The 23,689-nt window shown below is 36.6% G+C and overlaps 2 protein-coding genes across 4 annotated transcripts in view; one reads left to right on the forward strand and one right to left on the reverse strand.

Annotated features, from left to right (window-relative positions):
- Positions 1 to 3,432: 3,432 nt before the first annotated feature.
- LOC311082752 (uncharacterized protein) lies at positions 3,433 to 5,846 on the forward strand. The gene is made up of 4 exons (XM_084113821.1): positions 3,433 to 3,711; positions 4,005 to 5,024; positions 5,132 to 5,349; positions 5,482 to 5,846. The coding sequence occupies exons 1-4, from the start codon at positions 3,694 to 3,696 to the stop codon at positions 5,549 to 5,551; spliced, it is 1,326 nt and encodes a 441-aa protein (XP_083969947.1). The 5' UTR covers positions 3,433 to 3,693; the 3' UTR covers positions 5,552 to 5,846.
- Positions 5,847 to 8,027: 2,181 nt separating this feature from the next.
- Positions 8,028 to 23,689, reverse strand: part of parp8 (poly (ADP-ribose) polymerase family, member 8) — a 37,989-nt gene continuing 22,327 nt past the window's right edge. Inside the window, exons 10-26 of one of the 3 annotated variants that reach the window (XM_084113820.1) lie at positions 22,444 to 22,510; positions 22,234 to 22,362; positions 20,467 to 21,055; positions 20,045 to 20,098; positions 19,610 to 19,705; positions 17,631 to 17,723; positions 17,418 to 17,543; positions 17,228 to 17,293; positions 16,564 to 16,631; positions 16,253 to 16,301; positions 15,823 to 15,935; positions 14,254 to 14,326; positions 10,992 to 11,061; positions 10,765 to 10,838; positions 10,554 to 10,623; positions 10,372 to 10,456; positions 8,028 to 10,168 (exon numbers count right to left, since the gene is read on the reverse strand). In XM_084113820.1, coding sequence (XP_083969946.1) covers positions 10,066 to 10,168; positions 10,372 to 10,456; positions 10,554 to 10,623; positions 10,765 to 10,838; positions 10,992 to 11,061; positions 14,254 to 14,326; positions 15,823 to 15,935; positions 16,253 to 16,301; positions 16,564 to 16,631; positions 17,228 to 17,293; positions 17,418 to 17,543; positions 17,631 to 17,723; positions 19,610 to 19,705; positions 20,045 to 20,098; positions 20,467 to 21,055; positions 22,234 to 22,362; positions 22,444 to 22,510 — 1,925 coding nt within the window. In that variant the 3' untranslated portion in view covers positions 8,028 to 10,065. Of the gene's footprint in view, positions 10,169 to 10,371; positions 10,457 to 10,553; positions 10,624 to 10,764; positions 10,839 to 10,991; positions 11,062 to 14,253; positions 14,327 to 15,822; positions 15,936 to 16,252; positions 16,302 to 16,563; positions 16,632 to 17,188; positions 17,294 to 17,417; positions 17,544 to 17,630; positions 17,724 to 19,609; positions 19,706 to 20,044; positions 20,099 to 20,466; positions 21,056 to 22,233; positions 22,363 to 22,443; positions 22,511 to 23,689 lie in introns of all 3 variants that reach the window. The other 2 variants (XM_084113819.1, XM_084113818.1) reach the window with 2 other exon arrangements.

The raw sequence follows: 23,689 nt of genomic DNA on the forward strand, positions 1-23,689 counted from the left end.
TAGACAAATAAAAATGAAAGTAGATCCTTTTACTAATGTGCATCGATCCTTGGAATGAACTCTGGCAACCTGGAAAACATTGAAACACTGAAACATCGGCAATTTTAAGGGAGGTTAATTAAGTTTGGCATTGTAGAGTTATTGCACATTGAATCTTGTTTAGACAAAATAAGATTTAATGTGGAGAGAAGGAGAGTGAATGAAGAGAAAAGTGTGTGTAGCCTATTAATAATGGTCTTGCAAATTTGGGGTGGGGAAGTGAAAGGACAGAGTGTTTTAAGGCAAAATACTATAGCCTACAATACTATAGCCTACAGATATAGTATTCTATGGATAGCTATATGTCAGCTATGTCACTGACAATGTTATTCATGTTTAGGCCAACAGATCATCGTCAATAGCACCATTAATTTCTGACAAGAATGAAAACGAGGCTGTGAGGGATATAATTACAGTCTGTTCAATGTTCAATTGTGTTGTTTAACTGACAAAGTTCACAAAGTTCAGCTGACAAAATTACAGAAAAAAACTCACAGTTGACAAAAACTCCATAAAACAAGTTGTGAGTTGTGAAAATTACATGATGTAGGACCTTTATACAGTGCGTGCTAATCAGAAGTCTATCCCCCACAACCTTGTTTTCATACACATGAAATTCACTATGGCGTCAGTCTAACCTGACTACACTAAAAAAAAAAAAAATTATGCCTAAACATAAGATTTATGTATTTGAATTGCATATAGAATTTCCATCCATTTGGATTACATAGTTTTAACATAAACCAATTAATAATCTGAATGTGATTCATATTTTTAAGTCATATATAAATGAAACAGGTAAGATTTATGTAATTGTATTAATAAACTGAATGTGATTCATATTTGTCAGTCATATGTAAATGAAACGGGTAAGATTTATGTAATAGTACACAGAAAAACGCCCATGTTAAATTAACACTGCTCAGTGTTCATATGTGTGCACACTACAGAGTTAAAGTACCACTGAAGCAGTGTTGAAGTTAATGAGATAATTAAGTGGTGATTGAGCATTAATTATGAACACCTGCTGTTAACAAGCAGAATCACTGAAGAACAGAGAAACACAAGAACTACAACTGACTTCAGCCACAGCCTTAGATGAAATCAACTGAAGAGAAAAGAAGACATTAAATCTGTGAAGATTTCAGCAGAGGAGGATTAAACAACTCCACAAACAGAATTACCAGCTTCACTTACTACTGACCAGACTGACTTTATTTAATTTCCGTTTGAATGAAACCAATGGTTGTATTTTAAAGTCACCATGATGGTGGTTAGCGTTTGCTTTAGTTGGGCTCTTGACCCTTGACTCTTTAATATTAAATGTTTTCTGGCTGCAATAATTGTGTGTTTATAAAGCACATTTGTTTTTGTAGCAAAGAGAAAATGAGATCAGGTGATGTTGGCTGTTTATTGATGATGTCATCATCATGTAATTGTCTGAGTCCCTGATCTTATTCAGTGTCTAATGCTTTGATTATATAGGACTTGTGGTTTTAATATTGTTTTATTTATAATAATAGAAGCCATTTAATTTTGCAGCAGGAGAGCAATGTTGTTTGTCAAATAATATAAATAATTTTAAAAACATTTAGTGCATTAAACTTTTTCTTCTACTTTATTATTTAGACATCAAGAATCAGTGTATGACTCTCAACAATGGTGACAATCAATGAAATGCTTCATGCTGCAGTGCATGCTGAGTACCACCAATCAAAACTCACCCATATCTCCCAGCATGCATTGCGGCATTAATAAATTATGCAGCTGGATTTTTTGTAGCTTGTTTTATGCTCAGAGTTGATCTGATTATCTGGATATTTTGTTTGATTGTCACCATTGTTGAGATTCATATGCTGTTTCTTGATGTCTGTGTGCATCTAAGTAATGCCATAGATGAAAGGTTTTTGTGCACTAAATTTTTATTTATTTTTTTTAAACAATATTATTTGATAAACAACACTGCTAAATCTCATGCTGTAGAATCAAATGGCTTCTGTTATGAATAAAACAATATTAAAACCACAAGTCCTATATAAGCAAAGCATTAGACACTGAATAAGATCAGGGAATCAGACAATTACATGATGATGACGTCGTCATCATCAATAAACAGCCAACATCACCTGATCTCATTTTCTCTTGGCTTTTTTGCTACAACAAATGTGCTTTATAAACACACAATTATAGCAGCCAGAGAACATTTTATATTAAAAAATCAAGGGTCAAGAGCACAACTAAAGCAAACGCTAACCACCATCATGGTGACTTTAAAATACAACCATTGGTTTCATTCAAACGGAAATTAAATAAAGTCAGTCTGGTCAGTAGTAAGTGAAGCTGGTAATTCTGTTTGTGGAGTTGTTTAATCCTCCTCTGCTGAAATCTTCACAGATTTAATGTCTTCTTTTCTCTTCAGTTGATTTCATCTAAGGCTGTGGCTGAAGTCAGTTGTAGTTCTTGTGTTTCTCTGTTCTTCAGTGATTCTGCTTGTTAACAGCAGGTGTTCATAATTAATGCTCAATCACCACTTAATTATCTCATTAACTTCAACACTGCTTCAGTGGTATACTTTAACTCTGTAGTGTGCACACATATGAACACTGAGCAGTGTTAATTTAACATGGGCGTTTTTCTGTGTACTATTACATAAATCTTACCCGTTTCATTTACATATAACTGACAAATATGAATCACATTCAGTTTATTAATACAATTACATAAATCTTACCTGTTTCATTTATATATGACTTAAAAATATGAATCATATTCAGATTATTAATTGGTTTATGTTAAAACTATGTAATCCAAATGGATGGAAATTCTATATGCAATTCAAATACATAAATCTTATGTTTAGGCATACATTTTTTTTTTTGAGTGTAAGGTCTATAGCTCACATTTTAAACTGAAAATTAAAATCAAAGACAGAGTAAATGAAATAAAAGTAGGCTACCAAATAAAATAAAAATATTAAGTAAATGATTAGAATGAAATAGTACAGATTAACTAATTAAAAATGCACATACATATAACCAAATCTAGCTATAATCATACAAATATTTTGAAACAGAATAAACAAAATCCAAACTTTATTTTATGGTCCTTTCATTTATAATAGAGAGGCCATATCGGGTACGGAGCATAGAGTATTCTCTCTATGGCTCTGGTACGGAGGAGATCCTGGCGACAAGTGTCAATTGATGGCTGTATGTAAATGTATCCAGGCAGGACAGGCCTGCTTGAATTTATTGAATCGTTAGGTATCATGTACTGTAGCTTTGAGTTGGCCCACTGTCTTTGACTTTGAAAACCCCTAAATAGTTTTGAGTTGGACATTATGCTGGACATTTTTCTGGGATCTGGCAACCCTGAACATACCCTGAGCCTATTACTGCGCATGAGTTCCTGCCTCAAAACTGAAACTAAAGCGCAGTGTTTACGTTCAAAAAGTGATAACATTGTTCTGAGTGACACTGTGATATTGGACCAAAAGAAACACCTCTTTATATTGTGCTTCTCTTTTGAAAAGAAGGTATACTTTTTTCTTGAAACACGTTTCTTGACGGTTACGATATCGAAGCTCGCTTTTTGCATACTGGATACGGTTGATTTCCCTGACAACTGAAAGACGCCATCGGCAGATAAAAAGAGATGGCGAACCCGCTAAAGGTAAGTTTGTTAACAACAGTCATGCAAAAACCCATTTAACTGTATTTTTCTTCATTATTTATGGACTTAATGTCAGGGCAGTAAGTTTCAGATTTAAAAAAACAACAACAACAAAAAACTTTCATACTTTGACTCTGCGCATATAGGTGTAGGCTGTTATGAGGTTCTTAAAGCCTGTTTAGTAGTCTTTTGACCCAGTTTGATAAATTTAAGGTGTTAAAAAATCTTACATTTGATAGTCTGCACCCTGTTAATAAGCCAACTTATGATTATTACTTTCAAATTCATTGCAGATATTTACTGAAGTGAGACTTAAGATTGATCCAGCCACCATTCCGCCAAATTCAGTTTCAAGCATTCTTCATGGCAAGACGGTGACACTTAGACGTGATGGTGCATATACAGTTGCCATCGGGTCATTCCAAGATATTGAAGATATTCATAGAAGGTGTATAACTACACAACCAACATATGATGGAAGTAGTAATCTAAGACAAGAGGAGATGCGTCTGAGGGACCACACTAAAGCAGGTCTGGGACAAGCTCAAAGTTACTCTTTAGTAGTTCAACCAGTTGAGGTTGATGAAGTTGTAATGCATTACATACAAGAAAAGAAATCTAAGGAACTTCACATAATAGAAAATAGGAATGCAGTTTCCATAAATCAGAACAAAAGTAATGTGACTTTTACGTCCAAGACTGGTAAGAACATACAAGCTCAATTTGCACGAGAACAGTTTATAACATTATATCAAAAGACTGCAACAGGGCTGCAAACTAGGACATACGTTTACAGTCCAAATATTATTGCACTTTGCAGTGCAGAGTTTCCAGAACTCTTAATCAATACAGATCAAAAGGATCTGGAACTGACCGGCAGCTTCATTATCCTTGAAAGATTAGACGCATTTTTGAATGGGAGTGCACAGCACAGAATGGGAAGAATGTATCCACAGCACCAAACCCCAAGAAAAACAAAAGCCGATGACATACCTTACAAGCAACCTGTGAAACAAGAGAAATCAACAGACCCAGCCAAAGATGAGACATGTCCAATTTGTTTGGATTTAATCAAGACACCTGATTGCACAGTTTTAAGTAAATGCAAGCACAAATTTTGTAAAGACTGTTTGGCTAGGGCTTTCCAGTTGAAACCAGCCTGTCCGATATGTGGAGAGATATACGGCGATCTTACAGGGACGCAACCAAAAGGAGGAACCATGGCGGTCTCAAGGGACAGCTCTTCTTTACCTGGATACGGAAAATATGGAACGATCGTAATTACCTACCATATACCAAATGGACGTCAGGGGGTGAGTATGAATGCAATGAAGTGTAAGACATTCTTCTGCTTTGAGCTGTTCAATATGACAACAGTCAGTTACACCTCAGAGTCTTTTGATTACCTCATACTCTGCAGAATGAACACCCAAACCCAGGCATGGCGTACCTGGGTGCGTCCCGCATAGCTTACCTCCCTGACTCAACAGAGGGGAACAACGTACTGAAGCTTCTGCAGAGGGCGTTTGACCAGCGACTCACTTTCACCATTGGATGTTCATCTACCACTGGAAAGAACAATGTGGTGACCTGGAATGACATTCACCATAAGACGTCTCGTGATGGAGGGCCAACGCAGTAAGTAAACCGTTTGGGTGTTGTCAACATTTTCTGGTGGTTACCTCATCTCAGACAAGCCCTTTTGTTATCAGCATTGTTTAATCTTAAATTATAGCCATAAGTGTTGTAACTATGCTTTTGTCTTTGTAGTTATGGTTACCCAGATCCAGACTACCTGAAACGAGTACAAGATGAACTGAAAGCAAAAGGAATTTACTGATTTTAAGATCTTAACTTTGCAATCAATACAAACACTATATGATTATAACCAGAAGTCATAAGAAAAAAGTAATTTATATTGCAGTCACAGGCTTTTTTTTTTTTTTTTTACAGCCACTTTATATGTTTATATGTATAAATTGATATGTTTTAGTTTGTAACATTGTTTCTCTCATGCTGCTTTATGGGATTAAAGAGTAGGAGAAGCAGTCACATTCTGCTTTAACTATAAACCTTATAGTTCCATGTCAATACAATAAAGGATCACATCTACAGAAATTAGCATTTACGTTTAACATTTGCCCGTTCCCTTTTTTCCTCCCTGATATTGAACTTTGTTATAGTTACGCTTGATCACTTAAAATCACATTATTTTATTTCATTATAATGAAATAGCCGCAAGTGCTGAATTACTCTTCGTACAGGTCACTTTATTTGACAAATTAAAACTGTGTGGTAAGGCAGCGCTGTTTTACTTGGTCAAAACAATCATACGAAAATACATTTGAGTAAGTTATGTTATTACTCTACTACATTGCAGTAAGCTAGCTAGATCGATATTAGAATATCATAGATGAAAACTGGATGAATTGTGTTGCTAAAAGGAATACAATTAATTAAAAAAAATATTGTATGATAGAGAAAATGCTGCATTACAAATAAAGCTCTTATTTTGCTGTTAGCCACTTGCCAGGATAGCATTGTCTCTGAGGCCCCGTTTACACGAAGGGAAGACGCAGATATTTCCCTGTGGTTTGGCCTCTCATTTACACGAAAACCCCATTTTTATCACAGAAAACGATTATTTCTAAAAACCCCGGCCAAAGTGGAGATTTCTGATAACGCCGGTTATGTGTTGCTGTGTCAACTGGGAGAAACAGGGTTTTAGGTTCTCAAACGTCACATTATGCACCAGAAAATGCTTAACATCATGTGAGCGCCCTAGGAAGTCGCTCGTGTTATTCATTGTTGTCGATCCTGAGGATTCTGATTGGCTTGCATGGCTTTATCCTTCTCCCTACACTGCCGCCCATAGGTTTGGCATAGTTATGATGGCGCTCGACGACGTCTTTATGCGGGTTGATGTAAATGATAGCTTTTTTGAAAATGATGTTGTGTGCACGATGTTATTATTGAAAACGGAGGGGGGGAAATATTTGTTTCTCTAAATACCCGGCTATGTGTAAATGTGGCCTTAAACCTGTACGAGTTTCTTTCTTCTGTTGAACACTAAACACAATTTGGTTATGTTTCATGTTCCTGTTTCATGTCTGTCATGTGATCCCCTGTTCAAGTCATGTGATCCTGCCATGTGTTCCCTTGTCTGATGCGTCATGTTGTCATTGGTTCATTGTTTCATTGTTCACAGATGTCCCTTGTCTTGTCATTAGTCTTGTGTGTATTTAAGCCCTCATGTTTGCCATGTGTCTTTGGCAAGTTTTGTTTCACTGTAACCACAGTTGGTAAGTGTCACATCAATGTTCATGTTTTTGAGTTCATGCCATGCCATGCCATGCCCTCAAAAACATGAACATTGACGTGACAGGTTACAGTGAAACAAAACTTGCCAAAGACACATGGCAAACATGCCATGCCTTTGTTTTATGTTTGTAAATAAACTGCACTTGGGTTCTCTCTACAACTTGCCTTCAGTGGAATACTTTACATTGAGGCACATAAATCAAGAAAATGAGATTCAAACAATTAAGACGAACTGTTTTGAACTATATAACAAACAATTTGTTTTCTGTTGATAAAGGCATCCAAACAGTTGCTCGCCTGTCTAATAAAACATATTAGAGCATCTTTGGTGTTTCCATGGATTCTACAGAAGTAAAACCAGAAAATTGAGGGTAACGCTGATGTGACGTCATTGACAGGCAACGCAATGGGCCGTTACAATGGTTAAAATTGCAGATTTCACTTTGAAAGTGCATGTCAACTTATTCTACCAACCCTAACCCCTTATTCTACTACCCCTGACAGTCTATTAATACTCTGAGAGTTAGTTGAATGTAGGTGCAATGTTACTTAACAGAATGTCTAAAGGCGAACATCAAAATAAAGTCTAACTGACTTTCCTGTGCCAAATGTCCTGGCTTTCAGCCAGTTCAAGTCAATGATTGACCTTTCCTAACACTGATTTGCAGAGATATGGCTTAATTAGTAACATATACGATTTTGTGAGATAAACAACCATAGGAACACTTGGAATCATTTTTATTTGTGCTTCAGAGGACAGACACTTGAAATAAAATTCCTCTCTGTTCCACAACTTTATGCTAAATTAGTGTCATGCACCGGTTCTTTCAGGCACTTTATGGTAGTTAAAAATGAACATCTGCATTGCGTTTGGAAACTGATCAAAGGTAAGTGGGGCTAGGTGGCACACTTCTGTGTATGAACTGCAATTCTGCAGTATTTAGGGGTTTACATCTGATTTCAGTTATAAGGAAAAAAAGACAAAAATGTGTAAATTATAGGCAAATTTGAATTTAATGAACATAAACAGATACATAAGCTACTATTTCCATAACTTGTAAAAAGCCAAAAAGCTCGATCTGTTCGCAAAATAAGGAAAAAGTAAAAACGTACTACAGAAAATATTTGGCCTCCTGTGTTGCTGTGGCATTATTTACAATATATACAGTATTTTCACATATGACAGTATTGTCAATTTTGCCATTAAATCCTTATCTATCTATAAGGCACCAAATGCTAATAGCATGATCTCTGTTTTTTACCAATTTGTGCAGAAAATGTACAAAACTATACAAACAGAACTATAACGAACAGTCCATAACAATGAAGGTAAAGTAACAAAAAAAGTTGAAACAATTATGATATAGTTATGTGTACATGCATGTAAGAACTAACCCCTATTTTAATCCTTTAAAGAGATTTTTTTAATAACTGATCAGATTGTGGATTTGATGGAATACTCATTGTAATAAATATGATTTACATCCCTTTTTTAGTAATGACAAACTTGACAATGTGTAATGATTATGTAAACTTTCACTTTAGATTAAATGTAATATTGAGCTGTTGCCATTCAGTCAATTGAATCTACAATGGAATATATTGCAAGTGAATATCATGTGGATTTACCAGTATTTCAGAGTCCCATGGAAAAATACAAAATACTTTTCTGCACACAAAATGATCAATACTACATATTTGACGTGCCCATTTTTTAATAAAACCCATAATTCTGCCCATAAGTGAGAAAAGTGTTGTGGTTGCTACATCTTGACTATGTAAAAGTTGCATTTCCTCAAATAATATTTTTAAAACAATTGAATGAATTTGAATCAAATGTGTTACCTTTATGCACAGGTTCTAATTTCTAAGTTGGGTGATCGTTCTCAAAAATGATTTAAACGACTGAAAGTAAAGTTAACAACCACACAGGTGTCTAAACATCACTATAAATAATTGCAAAACTTGAACAGAACACTCACACATTTGAACCTTCTGTTAATACATTACAATGTAAAAACAACAAGCAGCAAACACGTATTCTGCCTTAAAATCACCTTACAAAAAAGATTTATATTGAAAAGACAATTTACAATTGGGTGCCGATTTTGTCCATTATCAAAAAAGTGTAACCATACCAAGGAAAACAAGTTATTTGAAAATGTCAGGAAAGCAGCATGCATTTTATGTTTAGTTGTTGCTGCCGAATATATAAAGTGTTTAATTTTTTGACGTTTTAATCTTTTTTATATAGTTGGTATAGTCACTCACCAAATGTTACAGCAAAATGATCAAGTTAATGAAGTGGCAGGTTCGGTAAATCTGGGCAAATTCTAAACTGAGGCCTTTAGAAATTGTAAACTGACAGCTACTTTTAAGTAGCGTGACATATAAGCTGTAGCACAGGGATTTTGTTTTACACTACATTTGTCAAAGCTCTCCGTCAGCTGTAAATGCAGTCAAAATCAGGAGTTGCTCGCTCGTGTTCAGCACTGTCAAACAATAAATACATCTGTCTTTGAAAGGCATTTAAGATTATATGGAAGTTTGAAACTATCATACATTAAGAAAAATAAAGTGCATATACAGTAGACACCTTTTGTATACACAAATTAATGTACTTTAACAAGTACAACTCTTAGTAAACAAGGTCAGATGGTGCATATCCACACAGGAATATTGTATTTTCTCCAAGAAAGTCTCAAAATACTGTACTTCTTCAAAGTGCTTTCATTTTTTGTATCTTTACAAAAAATAAGTAGTCCATCAGTTGAACTGAGAGACATACCATGCTCTTTCAAAATGTACCTTGTATTTATAAACTTAGCAAAATGGTAATAGTTTGAATAGCCAGTGTAAATATGCATGTATCCCAGGGGAACCGTATAAATAGTGTATTTTGAAGATTGTGAATATCCTTTTTGTTGTATGTCTGTGTGTTCTGTGGTTACCAAAACATGGTATTGGCCTCCTACGCTCAAATGTCCAGCTTTGGGAAAGAGGTCAAGGCAGCGGTATTGTGTTCAAAATCTTTCATCCAGTAGCCGTTTGATTGCCGATGACTCGCAGGATCTCCCTATGAATACCAGGGTCCTGTGTGTTTATACTTGTGTCACCTACCTGTCCGTCCTCATAACTAGTTGACAAGTGGTTAAAAAAACAAAACAGAGAAAAAGGAGAGTTTCGGTTCAATTTCAGTTCAGTTCTTCAGCTAATAACAAACTCATCAGATGTGCTGCTTTCTATGTTCTGATTGTCAGTTTAGGAGATACAGACTCAACGTTTTTACAGATAAAGCAACACAGATATATATGCTGAGATAGATTTAAATGTACTTACACAAAGAAAAAACGTGTGCAGACATGATCTGTGTTTGGAACTACCCAGATGTCACCATGCTTGTGCAGGTCAGGAGATGTAATAGCTGTTATATAAAAGAGAGAATATTACCTTCTTTTTTTTTTTTAAGATTACAGATGAAGATGTAAATCTGTGTAAAGGCAGTAAGGTCAAACATGAACCTTCACATAAGGCTATGCATTTCAGGTTGCGGCTCTGCAGAAACTGGGGGTTCTGGCCTTTCTTCTGTGACTGAAAGCAAAAGAAATGTTGTGGACCAACAGGTTTCAGATACCAAGTATGTTTGATAAAGGCCTTGAAGAAGAAAGTCATTCAACTTATGATTTTGTGTCAGGTGCTTCAAAAAAAAAAAAAACGAAATACATTCAATACCTGCAAATTAATATTGGTCTTGTTGGCAGCAGTTTCATCTTTTGAAGCAACTTTCTGCTGTTTTTTATTCATCCCTATGTGGAAAAGCCACAGTATGAATAAAAACAGCCTATTCACATGTAACAAGTTTTTAAAAATATATGTGTAATACTTTTTTTGTTTTATTGTGCATATAGTCAAGTACAGGACACATCAGTATCAAACATCTTGGAAGAAGATTTTAAGACCTGAGTAGCCAAAGGATATGCTTGATAATGGACTGAGATAGATTCCACTCCCATAGATAGCGCCATGGAGCTGCAAATAAAACAATGATTTAGTATGCAAACCATGTTTTACTTTTCAAAAGGTGAAGTGTGTCTGCTTAACTAACCAGAAACTTCATGCGGTTTCCATACACCACACCACACACCGCTCTGCACATTTTGTATGTCTTTCTTTTCTGTCACACTTAGTGTCTCAATCACCTCCCTAAATTCAAAGGTCGTGAACAAGTATATCGTGTACATGAATTCGGGCACTGATAAAGGATGCTGGCTCACTACACATTGGGACACCGATGACTCTTATTTCCAGCGACATGACAATGTTTTCATTGAACAACAGCACAAATTTTTAATGTTATTTAAAGCTTGTTACATACTGTATATGTGAAACAAATAAATAAATGATAAATGTTAGCAAGATTATGTTCTTTACCTGTCTAACGATGCATGTTTATGCAGACAAAAAATTAAATAATGGTTTGTATTTAAAAAAATATCTATTGCGTGTCATTGAGTTCCCTAGTGAAAAATAAATATACCAAAGTGTATTTGAAATACATTTATTTTATGCTAAGTATATTTATATTTACATATTAATGTAATTAATATAAATACCCTGCAATTGTACTGTTGGTATACTAAATTGATATACTTAAAGTCTGTTAAACTGGAACAACTAATTTTGTACATATGCACTTTAGTTATCCAGAAATAGTGCTGAGGTCCAACTAAAGATATACTTAAGTATATGTGATTGTGCTAAAATGGAACTATTGCAAATATACTTTCGGTACACTTTAAGGGCCCTATTTTAACAATCTAAGCGCATGGTCTAAAGTGCACGACGCAAGTGCACTTAGGGCGTGTCCGAATCCCCTTTTGCTATGGTTTAAAAGGGTTGTCCCTATTCTCTTAATGAGTAATGGGTGTGTTTTGGGCATAACGTGCAATAAACCAATCAGAGTCTCATCTCCCATTCCCTTTAAAAGTCAGTTGCGCATGTGCCATGGTGGATTAGCTATTTACATGGCGGAATTTGCAAGCGGAAAGACTGAATGCTTCTCCAGAGAGAAAATGGATCTGCTCATGCACAAGGCTAAAGCACGCAAGCCGACCATCTACGGGACAAGCCGGATTCCACCATATCTTTATGTACACTATAATAATCTTTTACATTGTAATACATTTTAATATTTGGCATGTTTTTGTGCTGCTGCGCATCCCTGTGTGTGTAATGCACATGCGTTGTGCACCCGCCTATAGGCGCATATTACTAATGCACTCTTTAAATAACAAAAAAAATAAAATAACTTACTTTACTTTATTGTTTATTTTTACAGGGACAATGCATAATTAAGAGTAATTGCACCAGAGTTAGCTAACAGCTAGTATATTGCGCCATTGACTTTAGACCAGGTTTCAGTTGGTCAATGGCACAGTCTATTACAGTTGCCATAAAATAGCAACGCGCCAACAATGCGCCTGAACACACCTCGTTTTCAGACCAGCACGCCCATGGGTGAACAGATGGGCGCAAATGCATTTGCTATTTAAACAAAGTGGAGCAGAACGTGAAAATGATAACTGCGTCAGGCTGAAACTAGCAAAAAAAACACTTGCGTTGCGGCTGGCGCTGCATTGTGCCATGTGTATGATAGGGCCCTAAATATCTTACATTTAAAGACGGAAATTATACAGAGTTCATACTATCCTTACTAATAGTGATATTAAACACCTTTTAGACTTGATATTAAGAAATGTGCATTGTGCAATAAAGAAGAACTCCAAATAAAGTTTAATCATAATATTTATATCAGTAAGTCTAAAATAATATGTCAATAAATATGTTAATGGATTTGAAGTATACTTCGTATGAAATAAATGTATTTTGGTATAGGTTTTTTTCACTAGGGTTGGCTTGTGATTTATGTTCTGTGCTTTAGAACTTCTGTTAAGGGAGCATAGTGACTTTTTAGGGAGCAGCGTTTCAGTGGACTGGAAGGATTTTGCGATAGAGAAATCTCATAAAATGGCTGACACCATGATCAGTACCCTGATTACTGAACTAGGGAGCTGATTGAGACATACCCTTGGTTCAGTTCATGGAACCCGCACCTAGTGAGGTGATGATCAAAATCAGGTGTTCAATAAGGAATTGAAAATGAAATATGAAAATACATTTTCATACAAAATGTGCAGAGCAGTGGCTCCCCAGAACCAGTTTTGAAAAACATTGTCGTACACAACTGACATTGCAGAATGTTTTTTTCTTCTTCTAATAAATAAACCTCTTACAGAGTGTTCAGAAAATTCACTATTAAATTATTAAACTACTAAAATTTCAACTATTAAAGGGATAGTTTTTTCATATTTACTCAACCTCAAGTTGTTCCAAACCTGTACGGGTTTCTTTCTTCTGTTGAACACAAAAAGAGATATTTTAAGGTAACCAGACAGTTGACGGTAGCCATGGAAATCCATAGTAGGAAAAAAATACTATGGAAGTCAATGGCTACCGTCAACTGTCTGGTTACCTTAAAATATCTCTTTTTGTGTTCAACAGAAGAAAGAAACCCGTACAGGTTTGGAACAATTTGAGGGTAAGTGAGGGTTTCATTTTTGGGTGAACAATCCCTTTAAGTTCTTCCTTGCATATATTAAGAGATGTGGTGTAAAAAAAAAAAAGTAAGTGCACATTGGTCTGCTCAGATGTTTAAAGATGTTTACACCCAAAAATGAAAATTCTGTCATAATTTACTTTGTGTCGTTCTAAACCCGTAAGACTTCCGTTTCTCTTCGGAACACAAATGAACATATTTTTAAAATCTGAGCCAGTTCTGTACTCTCCATTGACAGCTACACAACTACCACTTTGACTCAATTCATATGGATTATTTGATCTCTTTATGAACGTTTTGAAGCGTCAAAGTGGTAGTTGCGCAGCTGTAAGAGGAGGGACAGAAATATCTCAGATTTCATTAAAAAGATCATCATTTGTGTTCCGAAGATGAACGAAAGTCCTTGGAACGACATGAAGGTGAGTAATTAATGACAGAAGTTTCATTTTTGGGTGAACTATCCCTTTAAGATGTTTACATAATGCATTATGCATAAATATACTATCACATCATATTTCCACAATAAAACCACTGGCTTCATCCAAACTTCATCCCAGTTTTATTACATTAAAAACTGTATCTGTATCACAATTAGAAATGAGTACCTGAAGCCTTGTGTTTGATGCCACAACCAAACCATTCCTCAAAATGGAGTGCCAGTTTTCTATGTGTGATCCACTGAAAGTGATAGAAAGAGAGAGAGAGCCAGTCAGTTTGTCTTTTTTTAAACTGAAAAATTAACAACTACTGTTCTCAAGTCAGCAAGAAACTTCACACCTGTACAGTTGTGGTTTTAATTAAATTTGTGCAAAAGACAGATTTGAAACCTATTCTATGACTCAAAAAATCTATGCTTGAACCTTATTGGTTGACGAACGTTCTAAGCCAGGTGTGCAATCATTTTCAGGGAAATGCACAGCTGATGTATTTACATGTCCATATCACTTCGCCAAATAATTTCAGTTATTTCAAAGGTCCTTACAGCCTACAACAGCAAAAGAACCAAAACCCACAATGACACTGACCAAGCAAATAAATATAGTAAAAAATTGTATAAAAATGACAAATTATTTCCATGTTTTTTGTAACAAAATTACGCTTTATTAAATACGAAAAGCACATACTCTTTTTCCTCCCATTCTCTCTCCCACTCAAACTCACACACACAGTAAGTACGGACACACACTCGCACAGAAACGTGTTGTCAGCGCTGCTCTGACGATTTTATCAGTAAAATAGTTTAGCAACTTAAAAGCTACATGACATTTCTCACTAGCGAGGTAATAACGGCGCTGTTCTTGAAGCAGATAAACTTACAGTTTCGCTATTAGTAGAGACGCTGGTGCCGAACACTGTTGAGAGACGTACAGACTCAGGTAATTCACACACGCTTAATTCTCTCTCTGCTATCAATGGCTCAAGCCTCCATTACTAGCTCTAAAATTACGTTTTGGAATTAGCAACGGAGGCGTGGGATGAGATGAGTAAGAAATTAGTCCTACACACAAGAGCGTTGTAAGGATGAAAACCTGACAAATGTCTTGAAATACAACATCTGAACAATGTCTTGAGGTGTGGTAACCGCACTGTGGTAACGCCGAATAATTGACTCCGGTTCATTGAATTATTCGAAAATAAATAACGCATAACTCGTTTCTCGTCGTGGCCGCATTACCACCTCGGGTGTGCATTATTTTAGAATAATTCAATGTCCCGTCGTCAATTATTCCTTACATATAGTTTGCTGCACAGCTGAATCGCAACTGAACTAGTTACGACAGCTGGAACCGACTTCCTCTTATTGCGACAGTGAAATGCACTTCAGATTTAGTATATTTAATATTAGAGGACAATCACAAAGCCATGAAGAATATAAAGTGAGAAATTGTCTTTTCTGATATAGTAGGTCTTACAGTGCAAACCTGGCTTGTGGCTACAACATTTGTTCAGCACACCCACAGACCATTCAGACTGCCTGATTCACATTGCACACAAAACTGCCAAGAGCTCCAGCAAGACAGATATTAAAATATACTTTGGGAACAGCTAAAACACATTTTACTTATGCCCTGTTTTACCCCAATCATGAATTTATGAATTTGTAATGCTGTGGGTCAAATTTGTTTTAGGATAAAAAAAAGCTCAGTTTCTTAGGTGTTTAAAATGGAACTTACTGAAAAGCAAAAGTACTCCCAAAGAGGCCTTTGGCAGTTCTAAAGTTGGATTCTTTGGCTGGCGGACTGCTGAGCAGGAGGAACTGATGGGGTGTGTGCATGAACTTCAGTTGCTGTTGATAGAAACAAGATATAAGAGCATATACTTGAGACGCTAAATCAGTTTCTCTGCTTAAAACTTTGAAAAGTTTCACAGTGCATGTGAATTTAAAACTCTCTTCAAAAATACAGAAGAACTGAAAGATGGCTTCTAATAGAGTCATGGTTCTCTCTTAGGGAGGTAATGCCAGCAATTCAATGAAAGATTAATCATTATGCGTCTAACCCAGATGATCTTAACCTAGATCAGAGACATTTTCATTTTCTTGTGGCATTTGCAGAAACATTTATGGAAATCATAACAAATGCTTAAGATAGATACAAGACTTACTCTAGTAACAGGAAGCTTCACTATGTGTGATCTGTTACTGGATATCACCCTGTAAAAAAATGGATTTATCAACCAGATACTCCATTAAGTTTGAAACCCTCCGCTGCAGGACTGTAGATGCATTTAAATACTGTATATGCGTGATTGTATGTCACATGATCATACTGACTGTCCAAGGTACAACAAAGATGGATGCACACACTCTCCATGACTATGTAATTAGAGCTGTTATGAGAGCTGACTGTCACATTTACACATCATTAAAATGCAGGAGTGGAGTAGATAATGATTGAAGTGTCATTCAGTCATACCACTGCAGTAGTGGGTGAGCCAAAGGATCGTGCTTGTCCATTTGTCTCTTTATCTCCAGATATGGAGCCTGTGCAGAAAAAACAGCAACAATTAAAATGTCTAAATGCTCCTCCATTAGGAATCAAAGCACCGGCTGATTTCTCTGAAGACTTACGCTATAAAAGATACAGGGATTGTGATTTAAACAACTAGGGCTGTCAATTCAATCTGTTAAATATAATATTTTGCAGAACATTTGTTTTTACTGTTGCCGTAAAAAGTATATAAATACTTTTATATACAGTATACATTTATAAAATGTTATAGTATATTAAATTGTAAAAAAAAGTACTGAGTAATATTAATTAACTACATGTACAGTAATTACTTTAGGGTTAGGGTTTGGTTTAGGGTTAGTTGCATGTAATAATCATGCATAATTTATAGTTATTGCTATAGCAACTACATGTAATGTGAAACAAGGACACTGTAAAATAAAGTGGTAACAAATGAGTATATTAAATTATAAAAATACATTCATTATTTATAACATAGCATACATAACATTCTATATATTATATATTTTAATGTCATTAAAATAGTTAGATTTTAATTGATTGACAGACTTAAAAACAATGTAACAACCTTACAAACATTCTCCTGTTGTAAATTTCTGGTCGATACCTGGGTCATTTCTCTGATAGAGGTGATACTGTCAAGTGCTCTCATCACTCGGTCATAGTCCTTTTTCTGAAGAAGAACCCAAACACTTCATGAGTAGCAGCATTACACAAAAAAGACGGGGTAAGGTAAAGCTAAACGCTCTAATAGTGACTAATAGTGTATAGTAAATAGTCTGTAGTGTTTTAAGTACCCTGGGGTTGAAGGCAAGTGCTTGTGAGTCATTGGGATCCACCACAGAGGGATATGGCTCAAAAATGACAACTTTTCTCGGAGACTCCAGTGCAGATCGGCACATGGAGACCAGTAGGTCTACAACCTGTTGCCACAAACAGAGATTGTTAAGCCATTTAGTTAGAAGGTTCTGTACAGAATGACTGTATGAATTTTGTGTTTGATTGTTTACCTGAGCACCAGTGGCAATCTCATCAGCAGCCTCATTCATGACCCCTAGAGTTTGGAAGGCGAATACACATAACTCTCTCTCACACACTGTGGGCTGCAGGACACATATAAACAAACTCATTAGAACAGTAAATTATAGTATTAATCCTGGATTAATATAATCACATGTAACATAAATTGGCTCACTTTTAGTTTGACAACTATCCGCAAAATAATATGGCACAAAAATATGGAAAAAAAAGAAAAGAAAAACATCTTTGATTGTGACATGAAGGCATAATATGGTATGAGGATCATTTCTAAATCTTTTCAAGTTAAAATAATCTCTTTCTATTTTAAACATAAACAGAGGCTGTCTAATATGAAATATAGAAAAGAACACAGGCTGTGTTCAAGTTCAAGTTTGCTTTTTTTGAAAGAATTAAAGGAACACGCCAACTTTTTTGGGTGACTTTAGCTTATTCACCGTATCCCCCAGAGTTAGATAAGTCCATACATACCTTTTTCATCTCCGTGAGTGCCGTAACTCTGTCTGACGTACCCACCGCTAGCCTAGCTTAGCACAAAGACTGGAGGTAAACGGCTCCAGCTAGCATACTGCTCCCAATAAGTGACAAAATAACGCCAACATTTTCCTATTTACATGTTGTGATTTGTATAGTCACAGCGTGTACAAATAACAAGGTCACATGAGACACAACCATCTTCTAACCGTATACATACTGGGAACTATATTCTTGTATACGGTTAGAAGATGGCTGTGTCTCATGTGACCTTGTTATTTGTACACGCTGTGACTATACAAATCACAACATGTAAATAGGAAAATGTTGGCGTTATTTTGTCACTTATTGGGAGCAGTCGGGTCAATTTTTTTTTTTTTTTTTTACAGATCGGACTTCGGTCGGACTCGGGCTCATTTAGCTTTTCTCCTTTCATCGTACCCATAATATACGTGCAGAGCGCAGGCTACTGTATGAAATATTGTTATATTGATAATATTATAAATATGCAACGCAATATGCGATTATGCGAGTAACGCGACGCGTGTGCAATGCATTAGGTGACAGTTGACCATGGAGAGCAGTTGGCGAAGAGTTCTTTGAAACATTATTCTCCAGTAAAGTTACTCGACAAAAAAAGGTAGGCCGTAAATCTTTATTTACTGCTGGATCACATTTGGCTATATAATATTCTCCACTGCATGCTTATGCTTCTCTGTAATGGACAGTCTGTATTAATATTTGTGGGCATAATTGTCGGTGGTGGTAGTTATGTTTGAGGCCTATAATAAAATTTTACCTAGTAGCGTGTGTGTATGTGTGTACGTCTAGCAGAGACAGCGCGCATCAGAGAGCGCGTGTCAGAGAGAGCTTAAAGTGATATTGATGTTGGTCTTGGGTCGGGTTTGGGCTGAAAAATTGCAGACGTTTTCGGGCAGGGGCCGGATTAGGGCTTGAGCACCACGGCCCAGGTCTCGGTTAGGGCTGGATGTTTTCCCCCGTGCAGGGCTCTAGGCAGTATGCTAGCTGGAGCCGTTTACCTCCAGTCTTTGTGCTAAGCTAGGCTAGCGGTGGGTACGTCAGACAGAGTTACAGCACGCACGGAGATGAAAATGGTATGTATGGACTTATCTAACTCTGGGGGATACGGTGAATAAGCTAAAGTACCAAAAAGTCGGCGTGTTCCTTTAAGACTAACTCTGCAAGGATGCATTAAATTGATCAAAAGTGACAGCGAAGACATTTATTATGTTACAAAAGATTTCCATTTCAAATAAAATATTATAATAAAACTGTTTTTAGCCTGTCTTGGAAAACTTTAGAAAACATTGGAAAATCTTACCAACCCCAAATTTCTGAAAGGAAGTGTATACTTTTAAATACTCAGGAGTAAATATAAGAGAAATCGCAGGTGCCTTAAATTATTCATTCACACCATTAACCAATCCAAGATTGCTTGTAGAGCAAACAGACTTACTCTGAGCATTGGTCCATTTTGGAACACATGAGGTTCATCGCAGACCACACAGAACTCATTCAGTACAGGGATACGCTGTTCTGCATACTCCATAGTCTGCAATTATAAGTCAAGTAAACACATGTAGCAACCATTCAGTAACATTTGCCTCCTCTATAACAGTATGACAGCATTAGTGGCTACCACAAGAGCTCTACCCAAACAAGCAGTACAGTTCATCCAAAATTAAAATATTTTCATCATGTTTGGAACATTTGATTCAGTCTTGTTCACAAGAATACTAATGACTAAAAAATGTCAACTACCTCAACCAACCACATGCCCTCAAGCTCAGGTTGCTTCAGAAAGAGGATGTTGCATATATTTGCAAGTAAAAGACTGTTAGACTGTAAAATACTGTTTGGCAAAGGGGGAAGTGAAGATATTTATTTTTACCTGAACAAGGAAGCCTCTGTCTCTGACTGGAATGGATTTGGCTCCGTTGTTTGGCTACTCAAGAAGACACAGAAAAATAGTTTGAAGTCTCTCTATATTTTGTTAGCTAAACACACAAAGTCGTTTTCACTGTCTCAAGTCAAACATTCCATTGTGGGACAAAATGTCTCTCTGCAAGATTTTTTTTTTATAGATCTCTCTCTCCTTGGCCTGTTAAATTCACTCATCTCTGCCTGGTCAGAGCAATTCACTGTGAATTTGTGTTCGCTCTTATTTTTGCTGTATATATATATTCTGTTAAATAATTCTTTCTCTCGTATCTCTGACCAAAGCCGAACCGAACAGGCAATCAAATTAGGCAAATCCTAAATATGTAACCTCAAGGAAGTATGTTCATAATATGCAATCCCAAGCATCATTACCTGAGGTGTGGAAGATAGTGATGGGGCCAGGATGCCGATTAGCCCTGAGGTAAGGGAGAGGCGTCTGCTCTCGGTGACAGGCTCTTTAAAGATGTCGCTTTTCTTGTCGCCCATCTTGGTGCTGCTGGAGTAGGACCTGCTGAGCAGACGGTGGTGGTGCTTCAGGCCGTCCAGCTCTTCAGTCCGCACACTGCCCGAGCAGGAGCGGCCCAGGAGCCGGTGAGGCTTTAAAGCACCGCCATCGCTACTGCCAGCAGCATGTTCGCAGCGAGGCTCGGCCACGCTCGACCGCGGCGACAGTTTATGAGGCCGCAGTGGCGGGCAGTCCTCTGGTTTCACAGCGGTCGAGCAGGGCCTTGGCAGCAGCCGGTGGGGCTGCTTGAGGGGCTGATGTTGCTCCATCCGAGGGTCACTGGAAAGGGAGTGACCCAAAAGCTTGTGCGACTTGCCGACACAGCCGTCCATTTCTGGCTTCACTGTGCTGGAGCATGTTCGCCGTAACAGACGGTGGGATTTTGACACGCCATCCTGCTCGGGTTTGAGCTTCTTTTTGCTCTTCACACAGCCAGGAGGAGGGTAGCTGGGGGATCTGAGTTTGCACAAGCACAGCACATTAATCACACTACAGGAATTATGGAACAAAAAAGATGTTGTGCAATTATGCTTGTGCAAATCCTGCACATTTCAGAATGCTTTATTGGCTGATTCACAACAGTTTTATTTTTCATGTTGAGGTCTGCATAGTTCGCAAAGGGAATGCGCATTTCTTCCGCTAATGAACTATAGTAGGTCATGCCTCAGTTAATGAGATACAAAGAATTAGGCAATGCTGACAAATTGCTTTTCAGTTTTCTGCATCTTCTTGATTTTCATTTCTGTTTCATTTTATTATTCATAAAAAATCCACAGGTAGAAAGGCATTCAGGTAAGATATCCTCTTTATGACAAGTAAAATTTGCGAATCCATTGCCACATTCTCAAAATCTATTTCCTCAACATTATACTCCAGTTCAAAACTGCTTGCCACCTTGGAGTCTTTCCAGTTCAATGAAACATTTGTGTGAATTGTTCCTACAGTTTGATAACCATTCATTGACCACTATGTCTCAGACTCAAGCTGGTCTGATGAACTCATAGACCATGAAGCTAACACACTTGCTGGCATAAAAGTAAATGCTGGTCCTGAATACATAAATGCAGCCTAAATATATGGCTAAATGTTTACCAAATAGTGACAATTTGGAACAATAGTGAATTGCTGATTGGCAAACAAATTTTCTCCAGTACAACAGAGGGCAAAAACATATTTCTCCATTGAGGCTTATTCAAAAAGAAGCCTTATATTCATATTACAATTACTTTTTGCAAGGCACATATTTTTCTAATATTTCATTATAGTAGAAGCATGGTCAAACAGAACAGTACACAAATAAGTTTATGAGTAAGGTTAAAGCTGTCTAATGTTAGCAATAAAAATAATTCTAATTTGATTTTTGATTCAGTATTTAAAAACTTTTCTGCAATGGCAAAGTAATGGCATGTACAAAGCAATAACATCAATACGTAAGAACAGAAAAATTCTAGAGAGAGTTTTTGAGCTGTAAACGTGCGCTTTACTGTGTGAGGTTAATTAAATATTGTTCACCAGAACCAACCAATTTTCTTGGTGAACAGGCCTTTAGTCCTGGGTTTAAAAGCGCTTCAAAGAGGGATAATAAACTCAGGATTGTCCAGTATCGGTGTAGCTGAGTGACTTTTTTTTCTTACCTGCGTAGCGTTGAAAAAATGTGCAGGGGAGACTTCACCTTCTTCTCTGTTTGCTTTTTGCCATGTGGGTTGATGAGTTTATCTTTGCTCTGACACTTCCACTGCTGTGTGACAAAGGTTTGCATTATTCTGCCAAGAGAAAGCACACTCAAGTTAAACGGACCTAGAAAACCCTATATAACACTTTAAAAAAATCTAGTATTTTCTTACTTTTTCAACTGATGTCCAAGTCCAAATCTGTCTTTTGAAGAAACTTGAAACACATCAACAGTGGGAACTGGAAAAGGGACATTAAATTCAAATCAAATAGTATTGCAAAACAAAGTACCACATAATGTAACCGTTTGCTACAGACGTTTGATTTAGCCATCAAAGCATTTGAGAGGTTTTTAAAAACACTGGAACAGAAGGTCACTCTGAAATGAGCCACTTATGATGAGTAATATCTTGGCAGGAGAACAAGAGCAGGCATTACAGCCATGTCCAAGTAACTTTTCTCTCTTTCTCTTGCAATCTGAACTGAAGTAGCCATGTTCTTGAGTCAAGCAATTTTAAACAACTCTACAATCAACAGAGACGTAAGGGCACACACTCTCACCAACAAGAACAATTCATAGTATTTGTGCAAAAGAAACAACAAAAACCCAATCTAACAAGGTAAGTGTGCCAAACAAGTCTGTGTTAACGGAATCTCATCTGATTGTATAGTCTTAAATTCAGGCTAACCACAGGGATGTGTATTATCACCTCTGCTTTTCTTTGTTTATATAAATGAACTTTAATGTAACAAGGATGATCTCACTTCAATCAAATAAGCTGATGACTTGGTTTTAATTTCTTGCCAAACGGACACGAATTCAACACTTGTTTAACTAATTTTGAGTATATTAAAAGTCTTTTACAATGGTTTGATCACAGTCATCTACAATTGAACATTGAGAAGACAAAGGAATTATGCTGTGGGAATCAAAATAGGACAGGTACGGCTAGCATTTTATATGAACAAGTTATTATAAAAGGTGTAAAGGTAGAGCAAGTTTCAAATTCTTATTCCAGGAAAATGTGGACCATATACATAAGAAAACAAGACAGCGTTTTAAGTCTACATTTTAGTAACGATAGGAGGGTTCAAACCATTGTTTGGTTCGATGATCGAAAGTATTTTAACATATAACATTGTTTCGTGATATGGCAATTTAGTAATGAGACAGAAAAATAAAGTAATACAAGTAATTTACAAAGCAAATAAGATCACCGGCCAGAAACAAAGTACACTGCAAGAGCTGTTTTCACACTTTATGGAAAAAAAGGCAATTCAGACCAAACCCATCCCCTCCACTCCTGTTTTGAGGCCCTCCCTTCAGGGTGCAGGCTGCGTATAACACTGGCTAAAAAGAACATATATAAAAGATCATTTGTTCCATTGGCGGTGACGGTTTTAAACCAAATTCTTAAT

This window comes from Abramis brama (genome assembly GCF_963993115.1).
Source record: "Abramis brama genome assembly, chromosome: 5".
Classification (NCBI taxonomy): Eukaryota; Metazoa; Chordata; class Actinopteri; order Cypriniformes; family Leuciscidae; genus Abramis; species Abramis brama.

What these genes read in the sequence shown, in the direction of transcription:
- LOC311082752 (XM_084113821.1), top strand. An exon ending in TACCAAATGGACGTCAGGGG is followed by an intron (nt 5,025 to 5,131) that starts GTGAGTATGAAT and finishes CATACTCTGCAG; the next exon opens with AATGAACACCCAAACCCAGG. An exon ending in CGTGATGGAGGGCCAACGCA is followed by an intron (nt 5,350 to 5,481) that starts GTAAGTAAACCG and finishes TTGTCTTTGTAG; the next exon opens with TTATGGTTACCCAGATCCAG.